The sequence below is a fragment of the Pan troglodytes genome, chromosome 6 (assembly GCF_028858775.2).
Source record: "Pan troglodytes isolate AG18354 chromosome 6, NHGRI_mPanTro3-v2.0_pri, whole genome shotgun sequence".
NCBI classification, from domain to species: Eukaryota; Metazoa; Chordata; class Mammalia; order Primates; family Hominidae; genus Pan; species Pan troglodytes.
The window spans coordinates 8,122,624-8,150,192 of record NC_072404.2 but is presented as its reverse complement, the minus strand read 5'-3'; the positions used below and the strand labels follow the sequence as shown (position 1 = coordinate 8,150,192).

At 51.8% G+C, this 27,569-nt stretch overlaps 1 protein-coding gene across 8 annotated transcripts in view; it reads left to right on the top strand.

Moving 5' to 3' along the window:
• MAD1L1 (mitotic arrest deficient 1 like 1) overlaps window positions 1–27,569 on the top strand; it is a 432,704-nt gene that overhangs the window by 52,711 nt on the left and 352,424 nt on the right. Inside the window, exon 1 of one of the 8 annotated variants that reach the window (XM_054687325.2) lies at window positions 7,340–7,461. The exons of the other annotated variants lie outside the window; for them this stretch is intronic. Within the exon in view, the coding sequence (XP_054543300.1) occupies window positions 7,430–7,461 (32 nt within the window). The 5' untranslated portion in view covers window positions 7,340–7,429. Of the gene's footprint in view, window positions 1–7,339; window positions 7,462–27,569 lie in introns of those variants that run through there. 8 annotated transcript variants of the gene reach the window in all.

Below are 27,569 nucleotides of genomic sequence, written 5' to 3'. Positions count from 1 at the left end.
ATTACAAAACCTCACTAGACGTTTCACATTTGAAAACTCTCAGTCGTAAATTAACCATGGCCATCAAGTCTCTGATCTGTGGACAGTTTTTTGTTTGCCTCTAATGCTTGTCTGGAAGGTCGGCATGCTTTAGGCTAGATACTCGGTCTTAAGCAAAGGCCAGTCTCAGAATGAATATTAGCCAGAGATTTCCTGAGATACCTGGAACTGGTGAGTCCTTGATGAGGGGCTCCGGTGCACCCTGGGCCAGGTGGTGGCCACTCTGCTTTTGCCCTCATTTCCTGCTTGCTCAGAGCTTCAAGGTGAGCAGGAGGGAGAACCCAGGGCCTTCACAGGCCTTTCCGAGCCTGTGCGCAACACGCATGGACATGGCCCCTTAGAATCACAGTCCCCATGGACAGCTCATTTCTTAGCTTTTCTGTGTCAGCGTTTTGGCGAGTCTTTTGTTTGCCACTGCTGTCACTCAAGCATTTGTGATGTTGAAGTGGTTGACAGACTCATTCCCCGACCAAGTTTTTGACCTGGGAGAGATTAGGGGAGGTGAAATCAAGACAGGACTTTCTTTCTTTTTTTTTTTTTTGAGACGGAGTTTTGCTCTTGTTGCCCAGTCTGGAGTGCAGTGGCATGATCTTGGCTCACTGCGACCTCCGCCTCCCAGGTTCAAGCGATTCTCTTGCCTCAGCCTCCCGAGTAGCTGGGATTACAGGTGCCTGCCACCACGCCCAGCTAATTTTTTGTATTTTTAGTAGGCATGAGGTTTCACCATGTTGGCCAGGCTGGTCTCAAACTCCTGACCTCAGGTGATCCACCCGCCTTAGCCTCCCAAAGTGCTGGGATTACAGGCATGAGCCACCATGCCTGGCCTAAGACAGGACTTTTAATTGGGATCTTAAGGTAGTAAGTGATCCAAATGGGTCAAGTAATAACTCTTCTTTGGGAATGGTATTTTGAGAGATGCCAGCCCCATTCTGTTCCCTCTATCCTGGGGATTTTCTTTTTTTCTTTTTTTTTTAGAAAAAAAATTTTTCTTGTTTTCTTTTTAGACTGCGATTTTTCTTTTTTTTTTTTTGAGACAGAGTCTCGCTGTTGTCGCCCAGGCTGGAGTGCAATGGCGCGATCTTGGCTCACTGCAACCTCTGCCTCCCGGGTTCAAGTGATTGTCCTGCCTCAGCCTCCCGAGTGGCTGGGATTACAGGCATGCGCCACCACGCCCGGCTAATTTTTATATTTTTAGTAGAGACGGGGTTTTACCATGTTGGTCAGGCTGGTCTCAAACTCCTGACCTTGTGGTCCACGTGCCTCGGCCTCCCAAAGTGCTGGGATTACAGGCGTGAGCCACCGTGCCCAGTCTAGACTGATTTTTCAAGGCCACCATGGAGTTGTGGTGTGGGGGCTGGGACCAGGGTGAGTTAAAATGCCCCAGGCGCACTCTTCTTGAGAGCCACCTGATTTTCTTGACCAAAGGTTCCCGGATTGCTGTAAGCCTTTGGTTAGTTTTCAGAGTTCAAAAAGCTGATTCTGACGGTTTTAGTCACTCTTCTGTTGCTTTTATGGTGGAGTGAACTTCCATAGGCTTTTACTCTAACATTTTTACTGAGATCTTAATGGTGTTTTGGATGAGTAAAAATTTTTGATTTTGATGAAATCCAATTCATCAATTTTTTCATTTGTGATAGTAGTTTTTCTTTTCTTTCTTTTTTTTTTTTTTTTTTTGAGACTCCCTCTGTGTCGCCTAGGCTGAAGTGCAGTGACGTGATCTCAGCTCACTGCAACCTCCATCTCCTGGGTTCAGGTGATTCTCCTGCCTCAGCCTCCCAGGTAGCTGGGATTACAGGTGCCTGCCACCACACCCGGCTAATTTTTGTATTTTTAGTAGAGACAGGGTTTCCCCATGTTGGCCAGGCTTGTCTCGAACTTCTGACCTCAGGTGATCCGCCTGCCTTGGCCTCCCAGAGTCCTGGGATTACAGGTGTGAGCCATCGTGCCCAGCCTAATTTCTGTGTTTTAAGAACTGTTCCATTTCATGGTTGCAAATTTATTTTATGTTTTCTTCCTGAAGAAAACATAAATTAATTTATGTTTTCTACCTGTACATTTGGGTGAATTCCCCTATTCTTGAGGTCCTCCCAATATCCTGAGGTTCCTGTCTTTCCAGCAAGTGGTCTTAACCATCTGGAAGATGGGAGAGTTTTGTTGCTTTTGGCTGCATGCGCACAGCCATCTTTGACCCTTCAGAGTGGTTTGTCATGCTTTATTGAATGAGCATTGTTCTCAGATGACACGCAGGTAAGGCGCTGGTTGTACGGTTTGTCCAATTCTATCACGTTAAAAAGGAGGAAAGGTTCTTATTGAACCTACTGCTATGAAAATTAAGGAGACTCAGTAAGAGTTTCTGAATTCCGGGATACCAGTGAAGGTCAGAGGTCATTGAAAATATTTCATTTTTATCAAAGCTGAGTTCAACAAATTGTTGTAGGTTAAATAGCTTAAGAAGAAAGCGCAATCACTTCCCCTTGTATCCAGAAAATAAAATATAAAACCAACATCCACAAATAACCTCAATAAAACTTGCCTCTTCAGTTCATTTAGTTCTGTGTAGTTAATTCTTATCCTGTTAGATCTAGGGTTTATAAACTCATGAAACCATTGCTTCTTGCCTAAAGTGAATTTGGAAATGTGGACTCAACCTCCTGGTGTGTTTGAAAGTGGTGTAAGTGTTGCTGTTGCCTCCAGAGCCTGTCCCCACAGGTCTCAGTCGTGGCGATGTCGGCTGCAGTCCTTCTCCAGAGCCACTGAGACCGCCCTTCTTGTTGAAGATGCAAACTCTGGCCTGTGAGTTTATCCCGAGCTTTCAGGCAGGCGTTTTCAGAGTCGAGCAGAAACTTTTCACAGATGACAAAGACTTGATGGCAACGGTTAATTTCTTACTGATAATTTTTAAGTGTGAAATGCCTGATGAGGTTTTATATAATTTTCAAACATGAAATGTCTGATGTGGTTTTAATAATAATGCAACTAATGTGGAAATTGGGTTGTTTCTGTGGCATCCAAAACAAAGATAAAAAGGCGATTAAAAAATTAGACAAAATATTACTAAGGGTAATGATTCAGCCTGTTTCAAAGAAGTCAGTGGATGTTAACATCTGATTCATTGAAATGGGTGAACATAATTTTTATGAAGAAAACAGTCTCGAGATGTATAATGTTGAGACAAAATATTCCCGGAATATACCAAAGCATATCAAATGAAGAGATTGGGTAAGTCTGAGATAGAGTGAACCATTTTTAATTTCATAAAACCTCATGAATACGTCTGCTATACATGAATGCATAGCACTAGGCCACTTGAGAACCAGTGGCCTAGAAAGTGCCAGATTCAAATTAAAGAAGTAATGTGGCTAATCATTTTAGGTCATTGAAATTGTGGCTGTAACACTGTGTTGTTACTGCCTGATATCAGGGAGAGCACTTGAAGGACTTGGATACAGAAAAACTTGACCAGACTATTTCATAAGCATTTTGGTCTGTGTTTCTCCTGACATTAAAACATATTATGGAATGTGAAGGCATTGACAGATCTCCAGGGATTTCCACTGAAGCGCACCATTTCCGAAATACGTCCTTTAATAACATATTAGCGATTCATAGTTCACCTGGAGAAGGCCGGGTGTCTCTTTTGATTTCACAACCCTGGCCACACAGCTCACCAAGCAAACAGTGATTACTAGCGTTTGTTTTTTAAAGGAGATCTTGCCTATCTTTTAATAAATTTAATCCTAAGAATTTTGTATTGTTGATGATAATTTGAGTAGAATTTTGAAGAATGTCACCTTTCCAATATTTGCTGTTATTGTATAGACACAGTATAGTTTAGTATGTTGACAGTGTCCTGTGACTTTGCTGGGTTCTCGTGTATAGAGACAGTATAGTTTAGTATGTTGACAGTCTCCTGTGACTTTGCTGGATTCTAGTATACAGACACAGTATAGTTTACTATGTTGACAGTGTCCTGTGACTTTGCTGGATTCTCGTGTATAGAGACAGTATAGTTTTAGTGTTTTGACAGTGTCCTGTGACTTTGCTGAATTCAGTCTTAGTGCCAGTAAGTTTTTTTTTTTTTAAGATTCCTTAGGCTTTTTTGTGTAAAAATAGTGCTATTTGCAAATAAAGACAATTTTACTCCTTTCTCTTGAGCTTTATACCTTTTGTTTCTTTTTTATCGCATTGTTACATTGGCCGGGACCTCTGGTACGACGTGAAATAGCAGTGGTGGTAGCAGATAGCTTGTTCTTATTTTTGATCTGGGGGAAAATGTTCAATATTTCACTCTTTTATGTATTTATTTTTTTCCTGGAGACGGAGTCTGACTCTTCACCCAGTCTGGAGTGCAGTGGCGGCATCTCGGTTCACTGAAACCTCCGCCTCCCAGGTTCCAGTGATTTTCCTGCCTCGGCCTCCCTAGTAGCTGGGATTACAGGCATGTGCCACCATGCCCAGCTAATTTTTGTATTTTCAGTAGTGACGAGGTTTTGGCATGTTGGCCAGGCTGGTCTCGAACTCCCAATCTCAAGTGATCCGCTCACCTTGGCCTCCCAAAGTGCTGAGATTACAGGTGTGAGCCACCGCACCCAGACTCATCCTTAGACTCGTATTTAATTTAAAAAAATGTACAATGCAGACAGGATGGCTGATGATAGTCCCTTTTTCCTGCCTGATTTTGGTTATTTGTGCCTTTTCTCTTCTCTCTTAATATCTTCAGATGTTTGCAACTTTATTAGCCTTTTAAAGTAACTGATTTTTGACTTGGTTGATTTCTCACCGTTGTAGTTTTTCCATCTGTTTTTAATCTTTATTTCCTGTCTTTGGGTTTATTTTGCATGCTTACGAAACTTCCTGGGTGATTGTGTGGGATGGCCTGGACGGAAGGGACCAGGGCTTCAGGAGGAGGATGAGCCCCACCCCTTCTGTGGTGGGAATGCCTGAGCTCTGTTGGGCTGCACATGGCTCCTACTTTGGCAGTCATTCAACAAGCCTGAGGAATGTGGCTTACTGGTAAAATAGAATAGTATGTTGCCAGAGTTTTTCTAGGACCAGTTTGGGGGATGGAGAGGATGGTAGATTGAATACATACACCTACCTTTTTCTTTCTGAAACCTCACACTGCAGTGAAAAGAGTGGTGGGGTTTTTTTTTTTTTTTTTTTTTTTTTTTGGCAAAGGTTCACGTGAATAAGGAGAAAGTAAAGTCATAGCATTCCTATTTCAGAAGCTGGAATGTATATTGGAGAGTTGGTGATGGACTTAGCTGACTTGAGAAAACCAAATGCTAATTTGGGAGTGGGGAAAGCTGAGAGCTAGCTTGATCTGTGCTGCAGAGTTTTGACCACGCTTGGGAGCTGTGACTGCTTACTTCCAGAGTGGCCACACGAGGACATAAGAGTGTGTTGTGAGCCGGCTGCTCAGAGGCCCTGGTCCTTGCTCAGCCCAGTGCAGCTGGGGCGGGCATCAGGCGTGCTGAGCAGGCGGTAAAGCCGATGGTCGTGCACTTGGTGCTTTTCGGGACTGGGTGCCTTATGGACTACGGTAAGTGAACTCTGTGTGACCACCGACATGACCAGCTTTGTCCCCACTCAGCATTGAGTCTGGGCTGGTGGAGCATTGTCCACTAAGCAAGAGTAGAAGGGCCTCCTGTGGGGACTGAGACCATCCAGAGGGAGGACAGAAAGGCACTGAAGTCGCCACCTCACAACTCTCTTGCCGCGAAACTTACAGGTGGCCATCACAGTCGCTCATTCAGAGCCTCCTAGACATCTGAAGGAGTCTCTGATGTAAAAGGTATAGACCAAGCAAACAGAAAAACAGTGTAGAGGAAATGGAAATTATGCAAGGATAAAACTTCCAGGAAGAAACCTCTCATAAGCATCCTCAGTGAGATAAAAGTGGTTATTTTAACAAGAGAAGATAATGAAACAAGAAAAATGTCCTCTGGAAGAAGCACATTCGGTGAACAAGAAGAGTTCTGGGAAGTTAAAACTACGTGAACAGATATGGGGAAAAAATCAGCGTAAGTGTTGGAAAATTTAAGGAAATCTGGAAAGAAAAAAAAGATCAAACAGGAGAAACGGAATACACTCTGAGGATCGGGTTCTGTGGACCATATTCAACAAGTACAGCAAAGAAACGGCAGGGAGGACAGCGTAATGCAACAATTCAAAAACCCTCTCTTGAGCGTCATCCTCTTCTAGACTGAAGGAGCCACCAAGTACCCAGTCCAGTGGACGAACGTCTGTGATCAAAGACCATTGCCATGGCATGTTGCTGGACTCCAAATATTAGGGTAAAGACATCATCCTACACACTTTCAGAAGGATGAGAATAGGTTACATACGAAGCGGGAATCAGGATGGCTTTGTGCTTCTAAACAGCAGCATTGGAATTTAGTGCACAGTAAAGCAATGTGGTCTAGAGTTGCAGGAAAATAATTTTCAGCCTTTGATTCTATACCCAGTGAAACTAACAGTCGCATGAGTGAGCAGACTAAAGGCACAATGGAGATTTGCCGAGTCTTTAAAAAAGTCAGTCTTCCTGGCCAGGCACGGTGCTTCATACCTGTAATCCCAGCACTTTCAGCGGCTGAGGTGGGAGGATCAGTTGAGCGCAGGAGTTGGAGACCATTATGGGTAATGGTATAGGAGAGTGAGACCCCATCTGTCCAACAACAGCAACAACAGCAGCAGCAGCTGGGTGTGCTGGCCTGCTTGTAGTCCTAGGTACTCAGGGTGCGGAGGGCTGAGGCAGGAGGATCGCCTGAGCCCACGAGGTGGAGGCCACAGTGAGCTATGACCATACCAGTGCACCCCAGCCTGGGTGGCAGAGTGAGACCCTATCTTAAAAACAAATTATCTCCCTCAAATCTTTTTTCAGAAAGCTACTGGAGGGTGCATTGTACCAAGGAAGAGAGAGAGAGACTGATGACCGAGGAAGGATTGGAACGCAGGGAGCAGGATATCTATCACTGGGGGAGCAGCAGCCGGAGACAATGCCTGTGCCCCGGCAGACGGTGCTCAGTCCTCAGAGCAGGAAGTGGTGCCGAGAAAGTCTCCCCAAAGACGAGATTGCCAGGCAGCCCGATGCCGGGTGCGCATGGACATCTCCAGAGGAGATTTGAACAGTTTAAAGAGCCAGGGTGGAATGAGCGATAAACAGACAGCTAAGCAAGTGAAAAACCCCTTCTCCTGTTAGCTTGAGGGGAAGCACAAAGTAGGAAGGAGTTGGAAGTCGCCATGGTTTCCTTTGTGGCCTCAGTGTGAGTGGTTGAGCACCCAGTTGTGTGCTCAGCTAGACGCGGGGCTCAGCCAGACGCGGGGCAGCTAGAGCTGTGGTGATGGTGGTACCTGCGGGGCGGCAGAGGGGTGGTGGGAGCAAAGAGCCATGGCCTCCTCTTCCATCCTGAGAAGTCACAGGTAATGCCCCAAACTGAAGAATTAGGAAAGTGGCAATGAAAGCCTATCGTCTAGAGGAAGGGAGGTCCGTTTCAACATAATTGACTCAAATAACTTAAGAGTGTTTGCTTCTGAGGCTGGGAACTGGGCCAGGAGATGCAGAGTGGAGTTGGGGGTGGCTGCTTGCCATAACAAGCCTTGTAGTATGACTATGTACACTTTGTTTATGTAACTTCATGAGGAATACGTATACATGGAAGAAAAGGAGATTCGACTGGGAATGCCAGGGGCATGCTAGCAGGTGCTGTAGTCTCAGCCAGAGGCATGTGTGCAGGGTGCCTGGCACCGTCTGGGGTCTTCTGTGCGCACAGACCGCGGTGTGCACGCTCCCAGGAGCCATCTGATGGGGCAGCCTCGAGCACCTCTGACTTCTGACTTCGCCCCACGGGAGCCCATCTGGGGCTCCAGCCTCGACCTGGCAGCCAGCAGGGCTGGGATGGGACTGCGGCCAACCACGTGGGTTCTCAGCTGTTTAGGGCCTCGGTCCTCTATCCCTTACCTCTGTCCCCCGGAGACCTGTGCGAGGGCCCATCAGGCACTCGAGCTGGCACCACGAGGACTACTGACGGCTTTGCTGGATGCTGCTGGGAAGTTGAGCCAGCCAAGGTGGCGAGCGGCAGCGCCTGGGCTGCCCCATCCTGGCGGCGGTGCCCTCCCGTTTCTGTTCTGGGAAGCACACGGTGCAGGCAGCGTTTGTGCCTTTTCCCAGAGGAGCCCTTTGTCCTGAGGAGGCGTGGATGTTCTCTGAGACCCGGGGCCTTTTGCGCCAGCACCGTGACTTCCTGCTGCTGGGCCCTGGGGCCTGTGCGGAGTCGAGGCCTGCAGGGGCGAGAGTCAGATGAGAGTTGGAGTCTGGGGTTCACATGGGATTCTGCAGCTTCCCAGCGGTGTGATCTTGGGCCAGACACGTCCCACCCGAGCCTTGTGTGCTTGTCTGTCAAATGGGAATGGTCGTGGTGTCTCGCAAGGTTGTGAAGAATGAAAGCTGTGTGGTGAGGAATAATGGCAGAGAACACTCACCAGGCCCTTTCCAGGTGCTGCTCCAAGCACTTCCTGGGCCTTCACTCCGGTAGTCCTCCCTGCCACCCTTTGAGGTGGGGGCACTGTTGTCATACTCATTTTATGAGTAAGTACAGGCAGGAGAGGTTAGCAGCTGTCCTGAGGACTCACAGCCGATGAGTGGCTGGGATCTGAACCCACACAGCAGTGTTGCATTGCTGTGTGCTCTTCCCATCAGACTTAGGCCTCGTGGTGATGGGCTTGTGTGTCTATCCCAGGGACCCTCCAGATGTGGCTGATTTCTGGCATCTCTTACGGGTCTGGTCTTGGGCTGCGTGGTCTCATGGCCCCTTTGGCAGCCTGCATGGTGCCCTCTTACTGGGCACGGTGAGGCCTCAGGAACGCAGCAGCTCCACCCTCCAACTGCTGGGCTTCTCTGCTGCCCTTTGCATGGCGGAGGTGACTATACGTGTCCCATCTCCACCCTCCAGCTGCTGGGCTTCTCTGCTGTCCTTCTCTGCTGTCCTTTGCATGGCGGAGGTGACTATACGTGTCCCGTCTCCACCTTCCAGCTGCTGGGCTTCTCTGCTGTCCTTCTCTGCTGTCCTTTGCCCGGTGGAGGTGACCCATACGTGTCCCATCTCCACCCTCCAGCTGCTGGGCTTCTCTGCTGTCCTTTGCAGGGTGGAGGTGACCCATACGTGGCCCTGCTGTAATCCGCCAAGCACTTCTGGGGGTGAGGTTGAGGAATCTTTGTGGGGCATGTGCTCAGGTGTGTGCGTGCTCAGGCTCCGGCACCACAGTGTTGACAGTCCTATGAGCCTACTGGGTAAGAGCCTAGGTTGAGGCCTGCTGCCTCCTTTGGTTGTGTGGCCTCAGGCAGGTTATGGAACTGCACCCATGTTTTTATCTTTAAATTGGGGAGAATGAGAGTGCCCTTCACTCTGCTGGCACGATACGCAGGAAACGTTGCTTCTCTTCAGCAGATTATTAGGATTCTCTGAAAGTTCTCCCCAGTTCTCTTTTCTACCCCCCTCATTAATGGCAGCCACCAGTGGCGTAGCAGCAAGGAAAATTGGGCCCTTTTGAAGCACTATTGAATTCTGCCTGTCTTGCTAAATCATCTGTGTTCTAACTGTGCTCTTTGAACTGTTGAAGGCCAGAAGTTGTTTTGCGTTTGATCGCCTATAACCGCCAACCCCCCATTGTTTCTGCCTGTGTTTCACTGCTCACAGGGAGCTTGGGGCTCCTCCGGTTCCCATCCTTGGGAGAGGCAGGCCCATCCACTCAGTACCCACGGCAGGCACCTGGTTCTCATCTCTGACGCCCCGACTTTCCCTTCTCAGCCTGTGTCGCCTTTCCTGTGATTTCCTCTCCTTGCCTTCCTGGGATCCTGCTAGTTCCAGCCCATCCCCACTGCCGCCACGCCACTTGGAAACCCTTTCTCGTGCAGCGGCCACCTTACCGTCCCTGGCTTCACTTTTGCGTCTTGCAACTATTCTTCACTCCAGCACTTGGAGGGATCTGCCTGAGATGAAGCAATGACCACGAGACCCTGCTCAAAGCTGTTTGTCTGTCCCTGCCGATGTCACGATGAAGTCCTCAGGTCTTGACGTGGCTGACCAGAGGCCTCCTGCCATTGCCTGGCTCTCCCGCTTCTCTGTCACCCTCACCTCAGCCTCTGCAGCAGCCACACCGAACATGAGTTCTGTCCTTTCTCCCGCTCCCTCTGCCCTCCCACTTGCCCTCCCCTTTCCCTGTTACGGCCCACTCCAGCCCCGAACACTTAGTGGCTTTGAACAGTGCTTGGTAATTTTTCAGGATTCTGCAGGTTGCCTGGGGCCAATCTGGTGGCAGTTGGGGATGGGACATCCAGGATGGCTTTATGTGCACGTGTGCTGCCTTGTTAATGGCCAGGAGGCAGGGCTGCCTTCTTTCCTCAGGGGCTCTCTCTGGCTAGGACGAGCTGCTTCACGTGGCGGCCAAAGCCCATAGGGACAAGCCCTGGCATGCAGGTTCCTTAAGCCTGTTGGTTGTGGTTGCAGTAGCTGTGGCCGGAGCCTGGCCCGGGTGTTTGTGGAAGGGACGACCTGAGGGCACGAGTCCGGGAGGCAGGGCCCCTTCGGGTGCATTCACCATTTAGGGTTTATCTGCATCCTGTCTCTTCTCAGGAAGCCTTCCGCAACCCCTCCACCCAGACTGTGGTCCAGCCCCTGCTCCGAGTGCCCCCGGTGGGCCTTTGTGCTCTCAGTCCTGGCACCTTGACCCGCTGCTTGTTCTGCTCTCCTTTAAACTCCATGCACCTGACCTGTTAATTGCACGCAGCGCGGAGCCTGGCACCTGCAATGTAGACACACCGGCCACCGCTCAGTGCAAGAAGGCCCCTTTGCTAATGTGCACAGCTCTTTATGCCTTTTTTCCTGTGCCTTTTTGGATTGGAGCAAGAGATTTTTTTTTTCCAAGTAAAGAACAATTTATGTTCCTAAATACTTTTTTTCCTTGACATGACGAAGTTGAGCAAGGTGGCTATAGAACTTTTTTTCTGAATTTTATTGCACAAGTAATGTTCTTTATAAAGTAGGGAAATACAGATACATAAAAAGGAGACTGCCAATCCCCCGTAATCCCACCAGTCGCATCCCTACCTGCTCTTAGGAGATTCCTGTTTACCTTTGTAGATTTTCACTGTCTACATACGGACTTTAAAAGGTGCAGCCCTGCAGGCGAATGTGTAGCCGCCTGCGTTTGCGTCATAGGTCCCGAATGTCCTTTCTGCCACACAGGAGGCCATCCCACGCGTGTCCTGTCACGGATCGTTTGCCTCCTGTGAATATTCAGGTTGTTTCCGGTTCTTCCTGTTCTGAACAGTGCCAGGACAAGCACCGGGTACACATTTTTGCATTTTAAAACATATTTAGTAACTCATTCTTCAGCTGGGGAAAAGCCCACGTAAGAGCCCATCAGCGAGTCCGAGCGCGTGTTCCTCCCGCTTCAGCCGCCATCCCTGGCTCCTTAGCGTGTTCCTCCCGCTTCAGCCACAATCCGTGGCTCCTTAGCACACTCGGAATAAAACCTGAGTCCTCCCGGTGGCCTCTGGGCCCCACGCCCTGTGTGTCTGCCCCCTGCTCCAGGCTTGTGTTCTTCCTCCACCTTCCCAGAGCTCCTTGGTGTTCCGGCCTCAGGACCTTGACCTCGTGGCGCCCTCCACACGGGAGTCTCGTCCTGTGCCTTCTCGCGGCTGGTTCACCCACACCAGCCACATCATCAGAAGGAAGAGATTCTTAGGCGATTTTTGTTTGCTGAAGGAGAATCACAGATCAGGATGAGGTCTCCTGGTCCCTTCCTCCCTTTTAAGGACAGATAACTGAAGTTCAGGAAAGCCCAGGCCACACAGCAGGCCAGGGACCAGCTGGGGCCACAGCCCAGGCCTGCAGGTGCATGGCTGTTGCCTTTCTAGAGTTCTGAGGCCTTTTCTCTCCCTTTATTGCTCAGCAAGTTCAAAGAACATCTCGCTAATGATGCACCTTTTTCTGAGTTTCTGTTCGTTAAAGTCCTTTGTTCCCACATTGCCTTTGATTGTTTCTCTAGAAGCCAGATTTACTTGATTTTCAATTCACTGTTCTTTTTTTTCTTTTTTTAGACAGAGTCTCGCTCTGTCACCCAGGTTGGAGTGCAGTGGCACGATCTCGGCTCACTGCAACCTCTGCCTCCTGGGTTCAAGCCATTCTCCTGCCTCAGCCTCCCGAGTAGCTGGGACTACAGGCACCCACCACCACGCCTGGCTAATTTTTGTATTTTTAGTAGAGACGGGGTTTCGCCATGTTGATCAGGCTGGTCTTGAACTCCTGACCTCAAGTGATCCACCCGCCTCGGCCTCCCAAAGTGCTGGGATTACAGGCGTGAGCCACCATGCCTGTCCAATTTACTGTTCTTTACTCTGCAATCTGCTGCCTCTTTGCCAAAATAAATCTTTGCAGGTAAGATAGGTGCGGTGGGGAGTGTGAAATTTATTACAGAATGGTTATTTTACTTCTTAAAAAATTTTTGTTTTAAGAGGCAGAGTCTTGCTATGTTGCCCTGGCTGGTGTCATACTCCTGGCTTACATGATCCTCCTGCCTTGGCCTCCCAAAGTGCTGGGATTACAGGCATACATCATCATGCCTGGTCTAAAATATTGTTTTTTTTTTTTTTAATTTTTTTAAGAGATGAGGTTGCCCAGGTTGGAGTGCAGTGATGTGATCATAGCTCACTACTGCCTCGAACTCCCGGGCTCAAGTGGTCCTCCCACCTCAGCCTCCTGAGTAGCTGGATTACAGGTGCCCACCACCATGCACGGCTAATTTTAATTATTATTATTATTATTATTTTTTGAGACGGAGTCTCGCTCTGTTGCCCAGGCTGGAGTGCAGTGGCGTGATCTCGGCTCACTGCAAGCTCCGCCTCCCGGGTTCACGCCATTCTCCTGACTCAGCCTCCCGAGTAGCTGGGACTACAGGCGCCCGCCACCACGCCCGGCTAATTTTTTTTGTATTTTTAGTAGAGACGGGGTTTCACCGTGTTAGCCAGGATGGTCTCTTATCTCCTGAGCTCATGATCCGCCGGCCTCAGCCTCCCAAAGTGCTGGGATTACAGGCATGAGCTGCCGCGCCCGGCCTGCTAATCATGACTAAAGGTAGAACAGTCAGGAATGTCACCTGTTATCTCTGAAGTCACAGTCCCTTGGTTTTCCCTGACCTGCCTGCTACTGCGCCCACTTGCAGCAGCACCTCCGTTGCCCAGTGAAGCATGCTGCCCTGGCCTTACTGTTTCACCGGCACTCTCCTATCTGCGATGCCACTGTCCACAGCGGGGTTGCTTTAGGGTTCCGAGCTCACCTGGGGCCTTCCTGGGTTCTAGCCCCGTGAGCTACAGGGACTTCTTTGTAAAAGGGGATTCCACCAGTTCGGCAGATTCCGGTTCAGTCTCCAGCAGCCCGGGGCCCTTCCTGGAAGGGTGCTTTGTGAGCGGAGTGTGCCACCCAGGTGTGTAGTGGTGCTTCTCAGGCCCATGGGCTGCCCTTCCCTGGGCCTCTTCTGTTTGAGGCCCTTGTCACTGGGGTCGCCTGGCGTGATGATGGAGGCCCTGCAGCTCCCTGCCAGGCGTGGTTCTGCCCAGGTCATTCTCCCGGCCCAGCTGCTGTGGACGGTGGACACACGGTGTCACAGACTCAGGCCGGCCGGGCCACGCCTCCCGGAAGCAGGCCTGCTTGTGTGTGGTTGCATCCCAAGCTCTCCACTCGCTGCCCCTGTTCTGAGCTTCTTGCCGAAGTTGTGTTTGGGGCCATTATCTAGCTTTCTTTTTGAACGTTTAAAGCATTCAAAAGATCAGCTTTTCCAAAGAGTGAGGAAACAGGGAGAGAAAATTATGGCATTTGTTTGAAAGGTTCTGAGGGCTTTTTTTAGCTTGAACAGTTCAAACAGCGCCTCTTGTTAATCAGGAATATTCTAGCATCCCTGGGGTGGTCACACTGGCTTAATTGGAACCCAGGCTGCTTTGAAGTCCTTTAAATCCTTCCTGAGCTGGGAGAAAGAGTGTGAGGGCAGCAACTGTAAAGCTGAAATTTCTTCATTTTATTTACATGTGTCTGGGGACCCTTGTAACTCATTTCCCTGCAGCAGTTGAGCCAAGTTGCTGACTTGTGGACAGCTCAGAGAGGTGGGGGCCAGTTCCTGGCAGAAGAGCTGTAAAACATGGCCTGGGTCCAGGGCTGCAGCGGGATCCCCTCCTGGGAGGCGAGGTCTGGATGGACCACGTCACAGTCGTGGTGGCGTGGACTTTGCTGCTGGCGGCCTGTTCTTGTCGGAAGTTTGCACATGGGAGAACGTGTGGTTTTACTGAAGTCACTTAATGAGTGACCCTAATAGCTCTAAGACGTTCATCAGTATGGACCCCAGGACTTACTTCCTCTTTCGCAGAGCATGTGGACCCACAGTAACCACACTGGAGTTCAGGCGCAGGTGTACCCTGGGGGCCGGTCATTCTGCGTACACAGACCTGCCTTTGTCAGCGGGGCTGTGGGCAGCATGGGGTGGCCATCCAGCCATGGCCGTGTTGCTCCAAGCCCCCCCGTGGTCCTCAGGGGCACTCTGTCTCACCCTGAGCCTCCAGCCACCTTGCCCGTCAGTCTTTCCCTGTACCTCTTGGGGATGGGGAGTCTGCCACCTAGCAAAGCACCCACTTGTCCCACCCCTTCCATTCTGTTGAGCTGAGACGCGTGTTTTGGTCATTTCGTGCCGTGGACACCACCTTGGTTTACAGTGAAACACGGCGCAGAGTCCCCTCTCCCCTGGACCACGTTTCCCCATTTCAGCTCCCTGCTGTGCACGGCTGCTTCTTCCCGCTCTGCAGAGGGTGGTCCTGGTGGCTGGAGTGCGGCAGGCAGCAGCATCCTCCCACGGTGGTTTGCATCCCAGAGTGTGACCGTGGGTTCATGCTGATGGCTCAGGCGTCCCCTGAGCCTGGACACTGAAGTGTACAGATTGAGGCGTGTTGTTGGATGAGTCGTGACAAGTGGAACACATGCACTCATCCAGATAACACACTTCTATCAGTCCAGAGTTCCCGGGGTCCCCCCAGTCCAGCCCTTCATCCCCGGCAGCTGTAGCTTAGCCTTGTTTGTTGTAGAACTTCCTATAAATTCTTCCCTTTCTATTTTTTTTCTTTTTCTTTTTTTTTTTGAGATGGAGTCTCCCTTTGTCGCCCAGGCTGGAGTGCAATGGTGCGATCTCGGCTCACTGCAACCTCCACCTCCCGGGTTCAGGCGATTCTCCTGCCTCACCCTCCAGAATAGCTGGGATGACAGGTGTGAGCCACTGCGCCCAGCTGTATTTGTATTGCCCACCTTTTGTTTCGTTGAATCTGTGCTCGTGTCACCTTTCCCTAGCTAGAGCCCTTTCCTGGCCCTCCCGGGTCAACATGCCCCCTTTTCTCAGCCTCAGGCTTTCCACTCTCCTCCAGATCCGGCCACTGGATCATGCCACTGTCACCTCCTCTGGGCCTCGGGGATGTCACCTGCCCACTCTTGTCATGGTCGGCCTCTTCAGCGAGCCACTCAGCTCTAGCTGCAAAGGACTCCGTCTGTTTGTCCATGCAGTGTCCTTGCTGGGCACACAGTAGGTGCTCAGTTAAATTTGTTCACTGGATGCAGATTCTGCAGGCATCTCCACAGGTTATGCTGATGGAGCAGATGTGCCCTACCACCATATGTTTCTACAATTGATTTTTTTTTGGTGCAACTGTCAAAAAATTTATTTTTCCTCTACCCCCCCCCCCCCCCCCATTTTTCCTGCTTCTTAGTGTGGTTTTAGACTCTGATTCTGTCACTTAACATATCTGCTGTCTCCATTCGATGTGACCTAGAACCTGATAGGCATGCCGTCTGCCCCTGCTGGGGCGATGGGTGTGGGCACCAGCAACCGTCACAGGGGTCCAGGGTTTTCCACTGACTGCCGGGTGCCCTCAGTGCAGAGCTCCTGCAGGAGGGTCGAATTGTCTGTTTCATAGACCAGAAAACTGAGGCTCAGCTGGGCCCTTCACCTGGCTGCCTCCAGAGTGCGGGCTTTCTGCTGTGCCAGGCTGTTCTCTTGCCTCTCCCATTCCTTTGCATCAGTCGGCACTCTTTGGAACAGTGCCTGAGGATGTTAGAATCACCTTATGTCTCCTCTGGAAAGAGGCCAGTGGATAGAGAAATATTTATTTCTAATCTTGTAGTCTCTGTTTATACAGCGGTTTGTTATACAAGTAACCTATTGAGAAGAGGACATAGGTGTTTGCATGCATCCGCTTCTCAGTGAGTCCATGCTGGACTGTAACTGTTCCCATATTCCTGAGGTGGGGGGTTGAGGTTTGGAGAGCTCAGGGTCACAGATTCGCAATGAATGGACTTAGAATTGAGTGCTTGACTGACTGCAGACACTAAGGTGTTAACTCTGCTGCCTCTTTATGCTTGGGATGGTTTGCAGAACCTGCTTTTTGAAAACAAGACTATTTACATGCACGTTTCTGTTCCCAGTAATTCTTGGCATGGATGAGGGGGATGCTTTGTGTCAGATTCGCATGGTGAGGAGGGGGCCACTCTGAGAGGAGCCAGGCCCAGGCTGCCTCCAGGGCATCCAGTGCTCCCCAGGCTTGCTTAGGAGAGTGCCGATTCCTGCTGCACAGCACCTCTCATGACCAAGTTTAAAATGCATTATACATAGAAAAGTGTGCTTCTGTGGCTCACGCCTGTAATCTCAGCACTTTGGGAGGCCAAGGCGGGCGGATCACAAGGTCAGGAGTTGGAGACCAGCCTGGCCAACATAGTGAAACCCTGTCTCTACTAAAGATACAAAAAATTAGCCAGGTGTGGTGTCACGCGCCTGTAATCCCAGCTACTCTGGAGGCCGAGGCAGAAGAATCGCTTGAACCGGGGGGCAGAGGTTGCAGTGAGCCGAGATTGTGCCACTGCACTCTAGCCTGGGCGACAGAGTGAGACTCTGTCTCAAAAAACAAAAAACAAAGAATACATACTGTTGTCTGTGTGCCCATTCTCAAGAAAAAGGAAAGTTTCTTTGAAAACGTGTGGACCTTCCCTAGTTCCATCCCATTATGCCCCCAACCCACACTCCCAGAGCAAGCCCCTGGGCTCTGTGATCACTCCTGAGTTTTGTAAACACTGTGGTGCTCACTCAGTCCTGCTCCCTGGAGGCCTTGGCCGCCCATCCTTAATGTGCCAGTTTGTGCCTGTTGCACGTCATTGTAATTACATCATTTAATTAAATATGGAAGCTGATGAAAAATAATTATTTGTAGAGCAATGTTTCTGTGAAGACAAAGCTGAATGCTTTGGAAAGTCCCAAAGGAAAATTGCTAAAAAGTTGCTACTGAATAAAGCAAATAGTGAAAGATTAAGAGGAAAAGTTGTAAGGTCTAGGAAGATGACAGGGATCCACTTTAAAGAAACAAAGCTAACAATCATGAGCGGTGTGTCGTGGACATGGTTCATGCAAAAAAAAAAAAAAAAAAGACGAAACTCCAATTAATGGACTCATGTTCGAAGAAAAAGTTTGCAGCTTGAAAGATAATTGTGTGTTTTTCTGTTTTAAGTTGAAATGTTTGAGATAAACGCATCATTTGATTCCTCACTTAGCCAACTTCTGGGATCCATTACGGTCTTTTTTTTTTTTTTGTGAGTGGTGGATTATAGATAACTTTATTTTTATTCTTTGTGTTTTTCTCTTTATTTTATTTTATTTTATTTTATTTTATTTTTTATTTTTTATTTTTTATTGATCATTCTTGGGTGTTTCTCGCAGAGGGGGATTTGGCAGGGTCACAGGACAATAGTGGAGGGAAGGTCAGCAGATAAACAAGTGAACAAAGTTCTCTGGTTTTCCTAGGCAGAGGACCCTGCGGCCTTCCGCAGTGTTTGTGTCCCTGGGTACTTGAGATTAGGGAGTGGTGATGACTCTTAACGAACATGCTGCCTTCAAGCATCTGTTTAACAAAGCACATCTTGCACCGCCCTTAATCCATTCAACCCTGAGTGGATACAGCACATGTTTCAGAGAGCACAGGGTTGGGGGTAAGGTCACAGATCAACAGGATCCCAAGGCAGAAGAATTTTTCTTAGTACAGAACAAAATGAAAAGTCTCCCATGTCTACCTCTTTCTACACAGACACGGCAACCATCCGATTTCTCAATCTTTTCCCCACCTTTCCCCCCTTTCTATTCCACAAAACCGCCATTGTCTTCATGGCCCGTTCTCAATGAGCTGTTGAGTACACCTCCCAGATGGGGTGGTGGCTGGGCAGAGGAGCTCCTCACTTCCCAGTAGGGGCGGCCGGGCAGAAGCGCCCCTCACCTCCCGGACGGGGCGGCTGGCCGGGCGGGGGGCTGACCCCCCCCACCTCCCTCCTGGACGGGGCGGCTGGCCGGGCGGGGGGCTGACCCCCCACCTCCCTCCCGGACAGGGCGGCTGGCCGGGCAGAGGGGCTCCTTACTTCCCAGTAGGGGCGGCCAGGCAGAGGCGCCCCTCACTTCCCCGACGGGGCAGCTGGCCCGGCGGGGGGCTGACCCCCTCACCTCCCTCCCGGACGGGGCGGCTGGCCGGGCAGAGGGGCTCCTCACTTCCCGGTAGGGGCGGCCGGGCAGAGGCGCCCCTCACCTCCCGGACAGGGCGGCTGGCCGGGCGGGGGGCTGACCCCCCCACCTCCCTCCCGGACGGGGCGGCTGGCCAGGCGGGGGGCTGACCCCCCCACCTCCCTCCCAGATGGGGCGGCTGGCCGGGCGGGGGGCTGACCCCTCCACCTCCCTCCCGGACGGGGCGGCTGGCCTGGCGGGGGGCTGACCCCCCCACCTCCCTCCCGGACGGGGCGGCTGGCCGGGCGGGGGGCTGACCCCCCCACCTCCCTCCCGGACGGGGCGGCTGGCCGGGCAGAGGGGCTCCTCACTTCCCAGTAGGGGCGGCCGGGCATAGGCGCCCCTCACCTCCCGGACGGGGCGGCTGGCCAGGTGGGGGGCTAACCCCCCCACCTCCCTCCCGGACGGGGCGGCTGGCCGGGCGGGGGGCTGACCCCCCCACCTCCCTCCCAGACAGAGCGGCTGGCCGGGCAGAGGGGCTCCTCACTTCCCAGTAGGGGCGGCTGGGCAGAGGCGCCCCCCACCTCCCGGACAGGGCGGCTGGCCAGGCGGGGGGCTGATCCCCCCACCTCCCTCCTGGACGGGGCGGCTGGCCAGGCGGGGGGCTGATCCCCCCACCTCCCTCCCGGACGGGGCGGATGGCCGGGCAGGGGGCTGACCCCCCCACCTCCCTCCCGGACGGGGCGGCTGGCCGGGCAGAGGGGCTCCTCACTTCCCGGTAGGGGCGGCCGGGCAGAGGCGCCCCTCACCTCCCGGACAGGGCGGCTGGCCGGGCGGGGGGCTGACCCCCCCACCTCCCTCCCGGATGAGGAGGGAGGATGCTCCTCACTTCTCAGACGGGGTGGCTGCCGGGCGGAGGGGCTCCTTACTTCTCAGACGGGGCGGTTGCCAGGCAGAGGGTCTCCTCACTTCTCAGACGGGGCGGCCGGGCAGAGACGCTCCTCACATCCCGGACGGGGCGGCAGGGCAGAGGTACTCCCCACATCTCAGACGATGGGCGGCCAGGCAGAGACGCTCCTCACTTCCCAGATGTGATGGCGGCCGGGAAGAGGCGCTCCTCACTTCCCAGGTGGGATGGCGGCCGGGCAGAGACGCTCCTCACTTTCCAGACTGGGCAGCCAGGCAGAGGGGCTCCTCACATCCCAGACGATGGGCGGTCAGGCGGAGACGCTCCTCACTTCCCAGACGGGGTGGCTGCCAGGCAGAGGCTGCAATCTCGGCACTTAGGGAGGCCAAGGCAGGCGGCTGGGAGGTGGTTGTAGCGAGCCGAGTTCACGCCACTGCACTCCAGCCTGGGCGCCATTGAGCACTGAGTTAACGAGACTCCGTCTGCAATCCCGGCACCTCGGGAGGCCGAGGCTGGCGGATCACTCGCGGTTAGCAGCTGGAGACCAGCCCAGCTGACCTTCTCTTTTAATGGATTTTTTTAAAGATATCATTTACCCCTTTAAGTTGGTTTTTTTTTTTTTTTTTTTTTTAGTATTTATTGATCATTCTTGGGTGTTTCTCACAGAGGGGGATTTGGCAGGGTCATAGGACAATAGTGGAGGGAAGGTCAGCAGATAAACACGTGAACAAAGGTCTCTGGTTTTCCTAGGCAGAGGGCCCTGCCGCCTTCCGCAGTGTTTGTGTCCCTGGGTACTTGAGATTAGGGAGTGGTGATGACTCTTAACGAGCATGCTGCCTTCAAGCATCTGTTTAACAAAGCACATCTTTCACTGCTCTTAATCCATTTAACCCTGAGTGGACACAGCACGTTTCAGAGAGCACAGGGTTGGGGGTAAGGTTATAGATTAACAGCATCCCAAGGCAGAAGAATTTTTCTTAGTACAGAACAAAATGGAGTCTCCCACGTCTACTTCTTTCTACACAGACACAGTAACAATCTGATCTCTCTTTCTTTTCCCCACATTTCCCCCTTTTCTATTCGACAAAACTGCCATCGTCATCATGGCCTGTTCTCACTGAGCTATTGGGTACACCTCCCAGACGGGGTGGCGGCCGGGCGGAGGGGCTCCTCACTTCCCAGACGGGGCGGCCGGGTGGATGGGCGGGGGCCGCCCCCCACCTCCCGGACGGGGCGGCTGCTGGGCAGAGGGGCTCCTCACTTCCCAGACGGGGCGGCTGCTGGGCGGAGGGGCTCCTCACTTCTCAGACGGGGCTGCCGGTCAGAGACGCTCCTCACCTCCCAGACGGGGTGGCGGCGGGACAGAGACACTCCTCAGTTCCCAGATGGGGTTGCGGCCAGGCAGAGGCACTCTTCATATCTCAGACGGGGCGGTGGGGCAGAGGCGCTCCCCACATCCCAGACGATGGGCGGCCGGGCAGAGACGCTCCTCACTTCCTAGACGGGATGTCGGCCGGGAAGAGGCGCTCCTCAATTCCCAGACTGGGCAGTCGGGCAGAGGGGCTCCTCACATCCCACACGATGGGTGGCCAGTCAGAGACGCTCCTCACTTCCTAGATGGGGTGGCGGCCGGGCAGAGGCTGCAATCTCGGCACTTTGGGAGGCCAAGTCAGGCGGCTGGCAGGTGAAGGTTGTAGCGAGCCGAGATCACGCCACTGCACTCCAGCCTGGGCAACACTGAGCACTGAGTGAGTGAGACTCTGTCTGCAATCCCGGCACCTTGGGAGGCCGAGGCTGGCAGATCACTCGCTGTCAGGAGCTGGAGACCAGCCTGGCCAACACAGCGAAACCCCGTCTCCACCAAAAAATACGAAAACCAGTCAGGCGTGGCGGCGCGCGCCTGCAATCCCAGGCACTTGGCAGGCTGAGGCAGGAGAATCAGGCAAGGAGGTTGCAGTGAGTCGAGATGGCGGCAGTACAGTCCAGCCTCGGCTCGGCATCAGAGGGAGACCGTGCAAAGGGGAGAGGGAGGGGGAGGGGGAGGGGGGGGAGGGGGAGGGGGAGGGGGAGGGGAGAGGGAGGGGGAGGGGCAGGGGCAGGGGCTCCATTACCGTCTTGATGATTCTGGGTAGGAAACCTTGCAGTGATATATTGCTGCCCCATTTATAGTGCCAATTATTTGCGTTGTTATGCATAGCTGAGCGTCAGTTAGGAATGATAGAATTGTTTTGTTACAAATGTTTATAATTAGATTTTCTCTGCATTAATTTGTTGTGGGAATTATTTTTCTTTTTATAAAATTTTTACGTAGTACCTGATTCTGCAATATAAGGTCGCAATACTAGGCTTTGAAAATTACTTATTGAACAGCTATTGTATTTTCTTGGTACAGAATATTGAAAACATTCAAAAAGTATCCAGTGGCTAGCCCGGCATGGTAGTGGGTGCCTGTAATCCCAGCTACTCTGGAGGCTGAGGCAGGAGAATTGCTGGAACCTGGGGGGCAGAGATTCCAGTGAGCTGAGGTCATGTCACTGCACTCCAGCGTGGGTGACAGAGCGAGCCTCTGTCTCAAAAAAGAAAAAAAAATAGGCCGGGGGCGGTGGCTCACGCCTGTAATCCCAGCACTTTGGGAGGCCGAAGTGGGCAGATCACGAGGTCAGGAGATCGAGACCATCCTGGCTAACACAGTGAAACCCCGTCTTTACTAAAAATACAAAAAAATTAGCTGGGCGTGGTGGCGGGCGCCTGTAGTCCCAGCCACTCGGGAGGCTGAGGCAGGAGAATGGTGTGAACCCAGGAGGCGGAGCTTTCAGTGAGCCAAGATTGCGCCACTGCACTCCAGCCTGGGCCACAGAGTGAGACTCTGTCTCAAAAAAAAAAAAAAAAAAAAAGGGTCCAGTGGCAAGCCTCCTGCCATGTTCTTGTTCTCCAGCAGGAGGCCATTGTTATTTTCATGTTTATCTTTTAGATTTTTTTTTTTTTTTTTGAGACAGGGTATCATTCTGTCTGTCACCCAGGCTGGAGTGCAGTGCGCGATCATAGCTCACTGTAGCCTCTGCCTCCCAGGCTCAAGAGATCCTCCCGCCTCAGCATCCTGAGTAGCTGGGACTATAGGCACTCCCAACCAGGCCTGGCTAATTTTTTGTATTTTTTTTTGCAGAGACGGGGTTTTACCATGTTGCCTAGGCTGGTCTGAAATTCCTGGGCTCAAGTGATCCACCCACCTCTGCCTCCCAAAGTGCTGGGATTACAGGCATGAGCCACTGCGCCCGGCCAGACTTCTTTTGTGCAAAAATGAATCAACACAGCCATGCAGGTTTTGACTTTTCTGCACACGGTAGCATAGCATACTTATAGTCTGCTTCTTGTGTCTGTATTTAGCAATGCCTTTTTGGTGATCTTTCATGTTAATATAGGAAAAGATGTGTTTTTTTCCTCTTACACAAGTTCCATTGTATGGATAGACTACGACATTTAACCTGTTATACCGAACTTTTAATCCAGTGGTCTGAGTTCAGTAGAATGACTTGCATAGCATTTAGTCGGATAGTTACTGTTCTGGAATGATACGATTTTTTTTGCTCATTCTCTTAATATTTATTGAAAAGTATATTGGGCCAGTGGAAAAAACAGAACAAAATAAAAAACAGTCCCATGCCTTTCTGGAGCCTGCATTCCAGTGGAGGGGGAAAGACACTAAATAAGCAGGTAGAAAGATGCAGGATCTCAGCTGGTGGTGTTCTGTGAAGGAGGAGAGCACCAGGAGGAGCGGCCAGGAGCCAGGGCTCAGGTGACATTCCATTGAAGACTCAAAACAAGTGAAGAGGGGGCAGGCCACGCAGGCATCTAGGGGTGCGGTGTTGTGGAAGAGGGCTGTGCAGAGGACCTGAGGTGGGAATGTGGCTCCCGTTGTGGGAGGTTTTGAGGCAGTGATGTGGAGAAGCAGATGTCTCCTGCACCCCTGTCCTGCACAGGCAGTGTGTGGGACCCACATCCCTGTAGGAAGGTGGTTGCTCCCTGTGGGAGTCACAGCGTGACGAGGGTTTGCTGCTGCATGGGCCTTTGGGCTTATGGATGGGGCTGGAGAGTAGTGGTGGAGCAGCCAGGCCTGAAACCACACCTTGCCTGGGTCCCTTTCCATGGGGTAAGAGTGACCTTCCCTCTGTCTGCTGGGAAGAGTGTGAGTGGCATCGTCTGCCATGTGGCCAGGGTGTCACGGAGCAGCCCAGGCTCTTGGTGAGAGGGACTGGTGCCCCGTGTGAGTCCCCCGACCTGGGGTTCCTCTGATCTTGTGACCAGAGAGTCTGAGCTCCAGCCTAGTGGCCTCAGGCTGGGTGCAGCAGGTGCAGCAGGTACAGCCTCAGGCAGGTGGCTCCTGCAGAACCTGACCCAGGGCCGGGTGCCGCACAGCATGGCATTAGTCCCCTGTCTTTAGGAAAACACCAGCTGCTCCTCCCATGTTCTGGGGCCATGCATCTCTCCCAACCTGGCGACCCCACCTTTCCACACAATTGTGGTGCATCAGCCAGAAAAATCTGGCTGACATGACGCCCTGTTGCCCTTGTGACTTTGCATTTGTGAATGCCGATTGTCCTTTGGTTTGTAGCACTGAGGTTTTGCTGTCTAATGTATTTTATTCCTATTTCTGCATACTTTTTGGAAAACAAGCCCTGCAGAGACAGCCTGTGTCGCTTGGGTTGTGTTCCCTGCCTTCCGCAGGGCTCTGGCTGGAGCCCCAGCTTCAGCAGTTTTGGACTGTGGTCCTAGGCCCTGTGGATTTCTATTCTTTGAAAGCTTGAGGTGTCTTGTTTGCTAATTAGTTTGATGGCTGTTGCTGTTTCATTCATTTTCCACCTCGGAGTCCTCTGGGTCTCCAGTTTTTCAGACTCGGTGAAACTGGCACTTTGGGCTTCAGCTAGAGCCCCAACATCTGCTATTAGCCCCAAAATAGCTGTGGCTTGGGCTGGAGCTGCTCTCGCCTCGGAAAGAAAGCAGTGGGCCGGACTCCCCACAGCCCTCTGCCGCTCTGCGTGCAGCTGGGCTTGAGTCAAAATTCAGCTGCAGATAGAACAAAAAGACTTTCTTCCCCTTGAAAACCCACCAGTTAGAATTTAAAAGGCTTCGCAGCTGAAGCCTGCGTGTTCAGCAGCAGATGTCACAGCTTGGACTGCAGTTGGAACTGTCACTGCCGTGTCATCTCCGAGCTGAGGCTCCTGAGGCCTCTGAATGCCTTCCACTTTGTAGTTGGTGAAGTGCGGGTTTCAGAATGGACTGTCGGGAGTTATTCTTAGACCGTAGTGATACTTGGCACGGCTCCTCCTGGTTACGAGCCCTTAGCTAATCCCCAGAGCACCCTTGGTAAACATCTCTGAGTAGCTTTAACCACACACAGGTCAGGAGGCTTCTGGAAAATAAACACTCTTCCTGCCAGTTGGAGGTGTTGGGGCTCTGGTCTTGGATTTGATATGTGGCGAAGGCTGCAATTGTTTAGTAACCCTTCATGGTTCAACAGCTCTTCAAGAACTTTCCTCTGTTCTTGTGTGGAGCTCGTGACAGCCAGTGGTGGTGGAGCTCCAGCCCTCTCTTCCCACAGGCACAAGCCGGGTTCCTGAGTCCCAGGGCTTCTCGGGAGGTGTCTGCCCTCCTCTTTCAGACACCCTCTGCCCTGTGTCCCAGGGCCCTGGGCCTGTGCTGCACTGAGCAGAGACTGTAGGGGACCGGCTCTCCCACTCCTCCTAGAAGGGCAGCGTCTTCCGTGTCGGGAGCATGCTGTGCTGCTTTTCTCTTCTCAGTCTCTTAGTTTCTGCGGGTTCTTACGCATGTGAGGTGTGGACTTGCACGGTGGGGAGCTCAAATGGTAACATGAAGGGGAGGAGCCCTCTGAGTGCTGGGATTTGTTCCGTCATTACCGCTTCCTGATCACGGTGACCTGCCCTCCTGGAGTGGTCAGTGGAGCCGGGCCTCCCCACAACAGTGTTCCCGTCGCCTTCTTACTATTGATTTCTGTTCTTAAAACACTGTAGTACTTAGCACTCTTTTGAAGATGTTCCAGCATATATCAAATGATCAAAAGTCCATAACCTTGTCCTACGTAGTAGCCAAAGCTGTCATGCAGTTTCAGGTGTTCGAGTTTCCAGAATTCTTGTGATGACATTTGTAGGATTCTTCTTTTAGACTTGGACCAAATTCTGTAACCTAATATTTGTCCTTCAGATTGACAAAGAACCGCAGGCAGTGTTTTCTCTGTCACACGTGTGGTGGGTGGCATCCTGGTGACATAAAGAATTGCCTTTGGTAACTTGCCCAGAAGGCTGTAGGGTTATTTTCTGCTTAGACTTTCCCCTATTTCTTTTCTTTTCTTTTCTTTTCTTTTCCTTTTCTTTCTTTCTTTCTTTTTTTTTTTTTTTTGAGATGGAGTCTTGCTCTTGTTGCGCAGGCTGGAGGGCAATACCGTGGTCTCAGCTCACTGTAACCTCCACCTCCTGGGTTCAAGCAATTGTCCTGCCTCAGCCTCCCGAGTAGGTGGGATTACAGGCACCTGCCACTGCACCCGGCTAATTTTTTGTATTTTTAGTAGAGATGGGGTTTCACCATGTTGGCCAGGCTGGTCTTGAGCTCCTGACCTCAGGTGATCCGCCTGCCTCGGCCTCCCAAAGTGCTGGCATTATAGGCGTGAGCCACTGCGCGCCCAGCCTCCCCTCTCTATTTATGCAGATGATCGGTAGTTCCGGAAGTAGTTGTGTGTAAGAATCACCAGGGAGTTTGTGTGCAGCCCCTAAGCCCCGCCTTCAGGGGTCTTGATTCAGTGGGGTGGGGTGGGGTGGGGCAGGCTGGAGTTGCCTCAGATGACTCTGGTGCAGGTGGTCCATGCCATTAGCCCGACCTCATGACGCCACGCACCGTGAAACCATGCATCCACTGCCCTTGCCACACGCGCCGTGAAACCATGCGCCCGCTCCCTTCACCACACGCGCCGTGAAACCGTGCGCCCGCTCCCCTCGCCACACGCGCCGTGAAACCGTGCGCCCGCTCCCCTCGCCACACGCGCCGTGAAACCGTGCGCCCGCTCCCCTCGCCACACGCGCCGTGAAACCGTGCGCCCGCTCCCCTCGACACACGCGCTGTGAAACCATGCGCCCACTGTCCTGGTTAGAGCCGAGCACATCCTCGTGTCCTGCGCTTTTTGCAGCAACTGCCTGACCACCTTTTTGCCCAGCATCAGCTTTAATGGGTGTTCAGTGCTCAATGTTATGGCTATGAGGACTTGCTTATTTTTTTATTGTTGAGCTTTTTTTTAAATTAAAAACTATGAGCTGGAGAAAGTAAGTTGGTGCAGCCACCGTGGAAAACAGCCTGTGGTGGTTCTCGGAAAAACCGAAAAGGGGATGCTCCGTCAGTGCCGCTTCTGTGTATCCACCCGAGATCATTAAAAGCAGCGTTTGGAACAGACATTGGCACACCCATGTTCCTAGCAGCATTATTCACAACAGCCAAAAGGTGAAAGCAGCCCAGGTGTCCACCGACGGGTGAGTGGATAAACGTTGTGTAGCCACACAATGGAGTATTACTCAGCCTTCAAAAGGAAGGAGAGTCTGCCACATGCTGTAACATGGATGAGCCTTGAGGACGTGATGCCAAGTAGAGTGAGCCCGTCACAGAGAAATGCTGTACGGCTCCACTCATGTGGCTGGAGTGGTCGCATTTTTAGAGACGGAAAGTAGTATGGAGGTGGCCGGGGCTGGGAGCAGAGGGGCTGTGGGAGTTCCTGTTTAATGGGACAGGGTTTCAGTTTTGCAAAATTAAGAGTTCTGGGGATAGGTGTGGTGCTGGTTGCCCAATAACGTGAATATGCTCAACACGACAGAACTGGGGACTTAAAAATGGTTAAGATGGTATATTTTATGTTAAGTGTATTTTACCACAATTAAAAACATCCCAACACGGTGGCAGGATGCCACCTTGGCCAGGTGTGGTGCTTGTCTTGGGTTTCCTCAGGATGTCCTCTTGGAAGAGCGTGGCAGGTCAGCAGGTCAGGCCTGGGGACCCCCCTTTGCTCGCT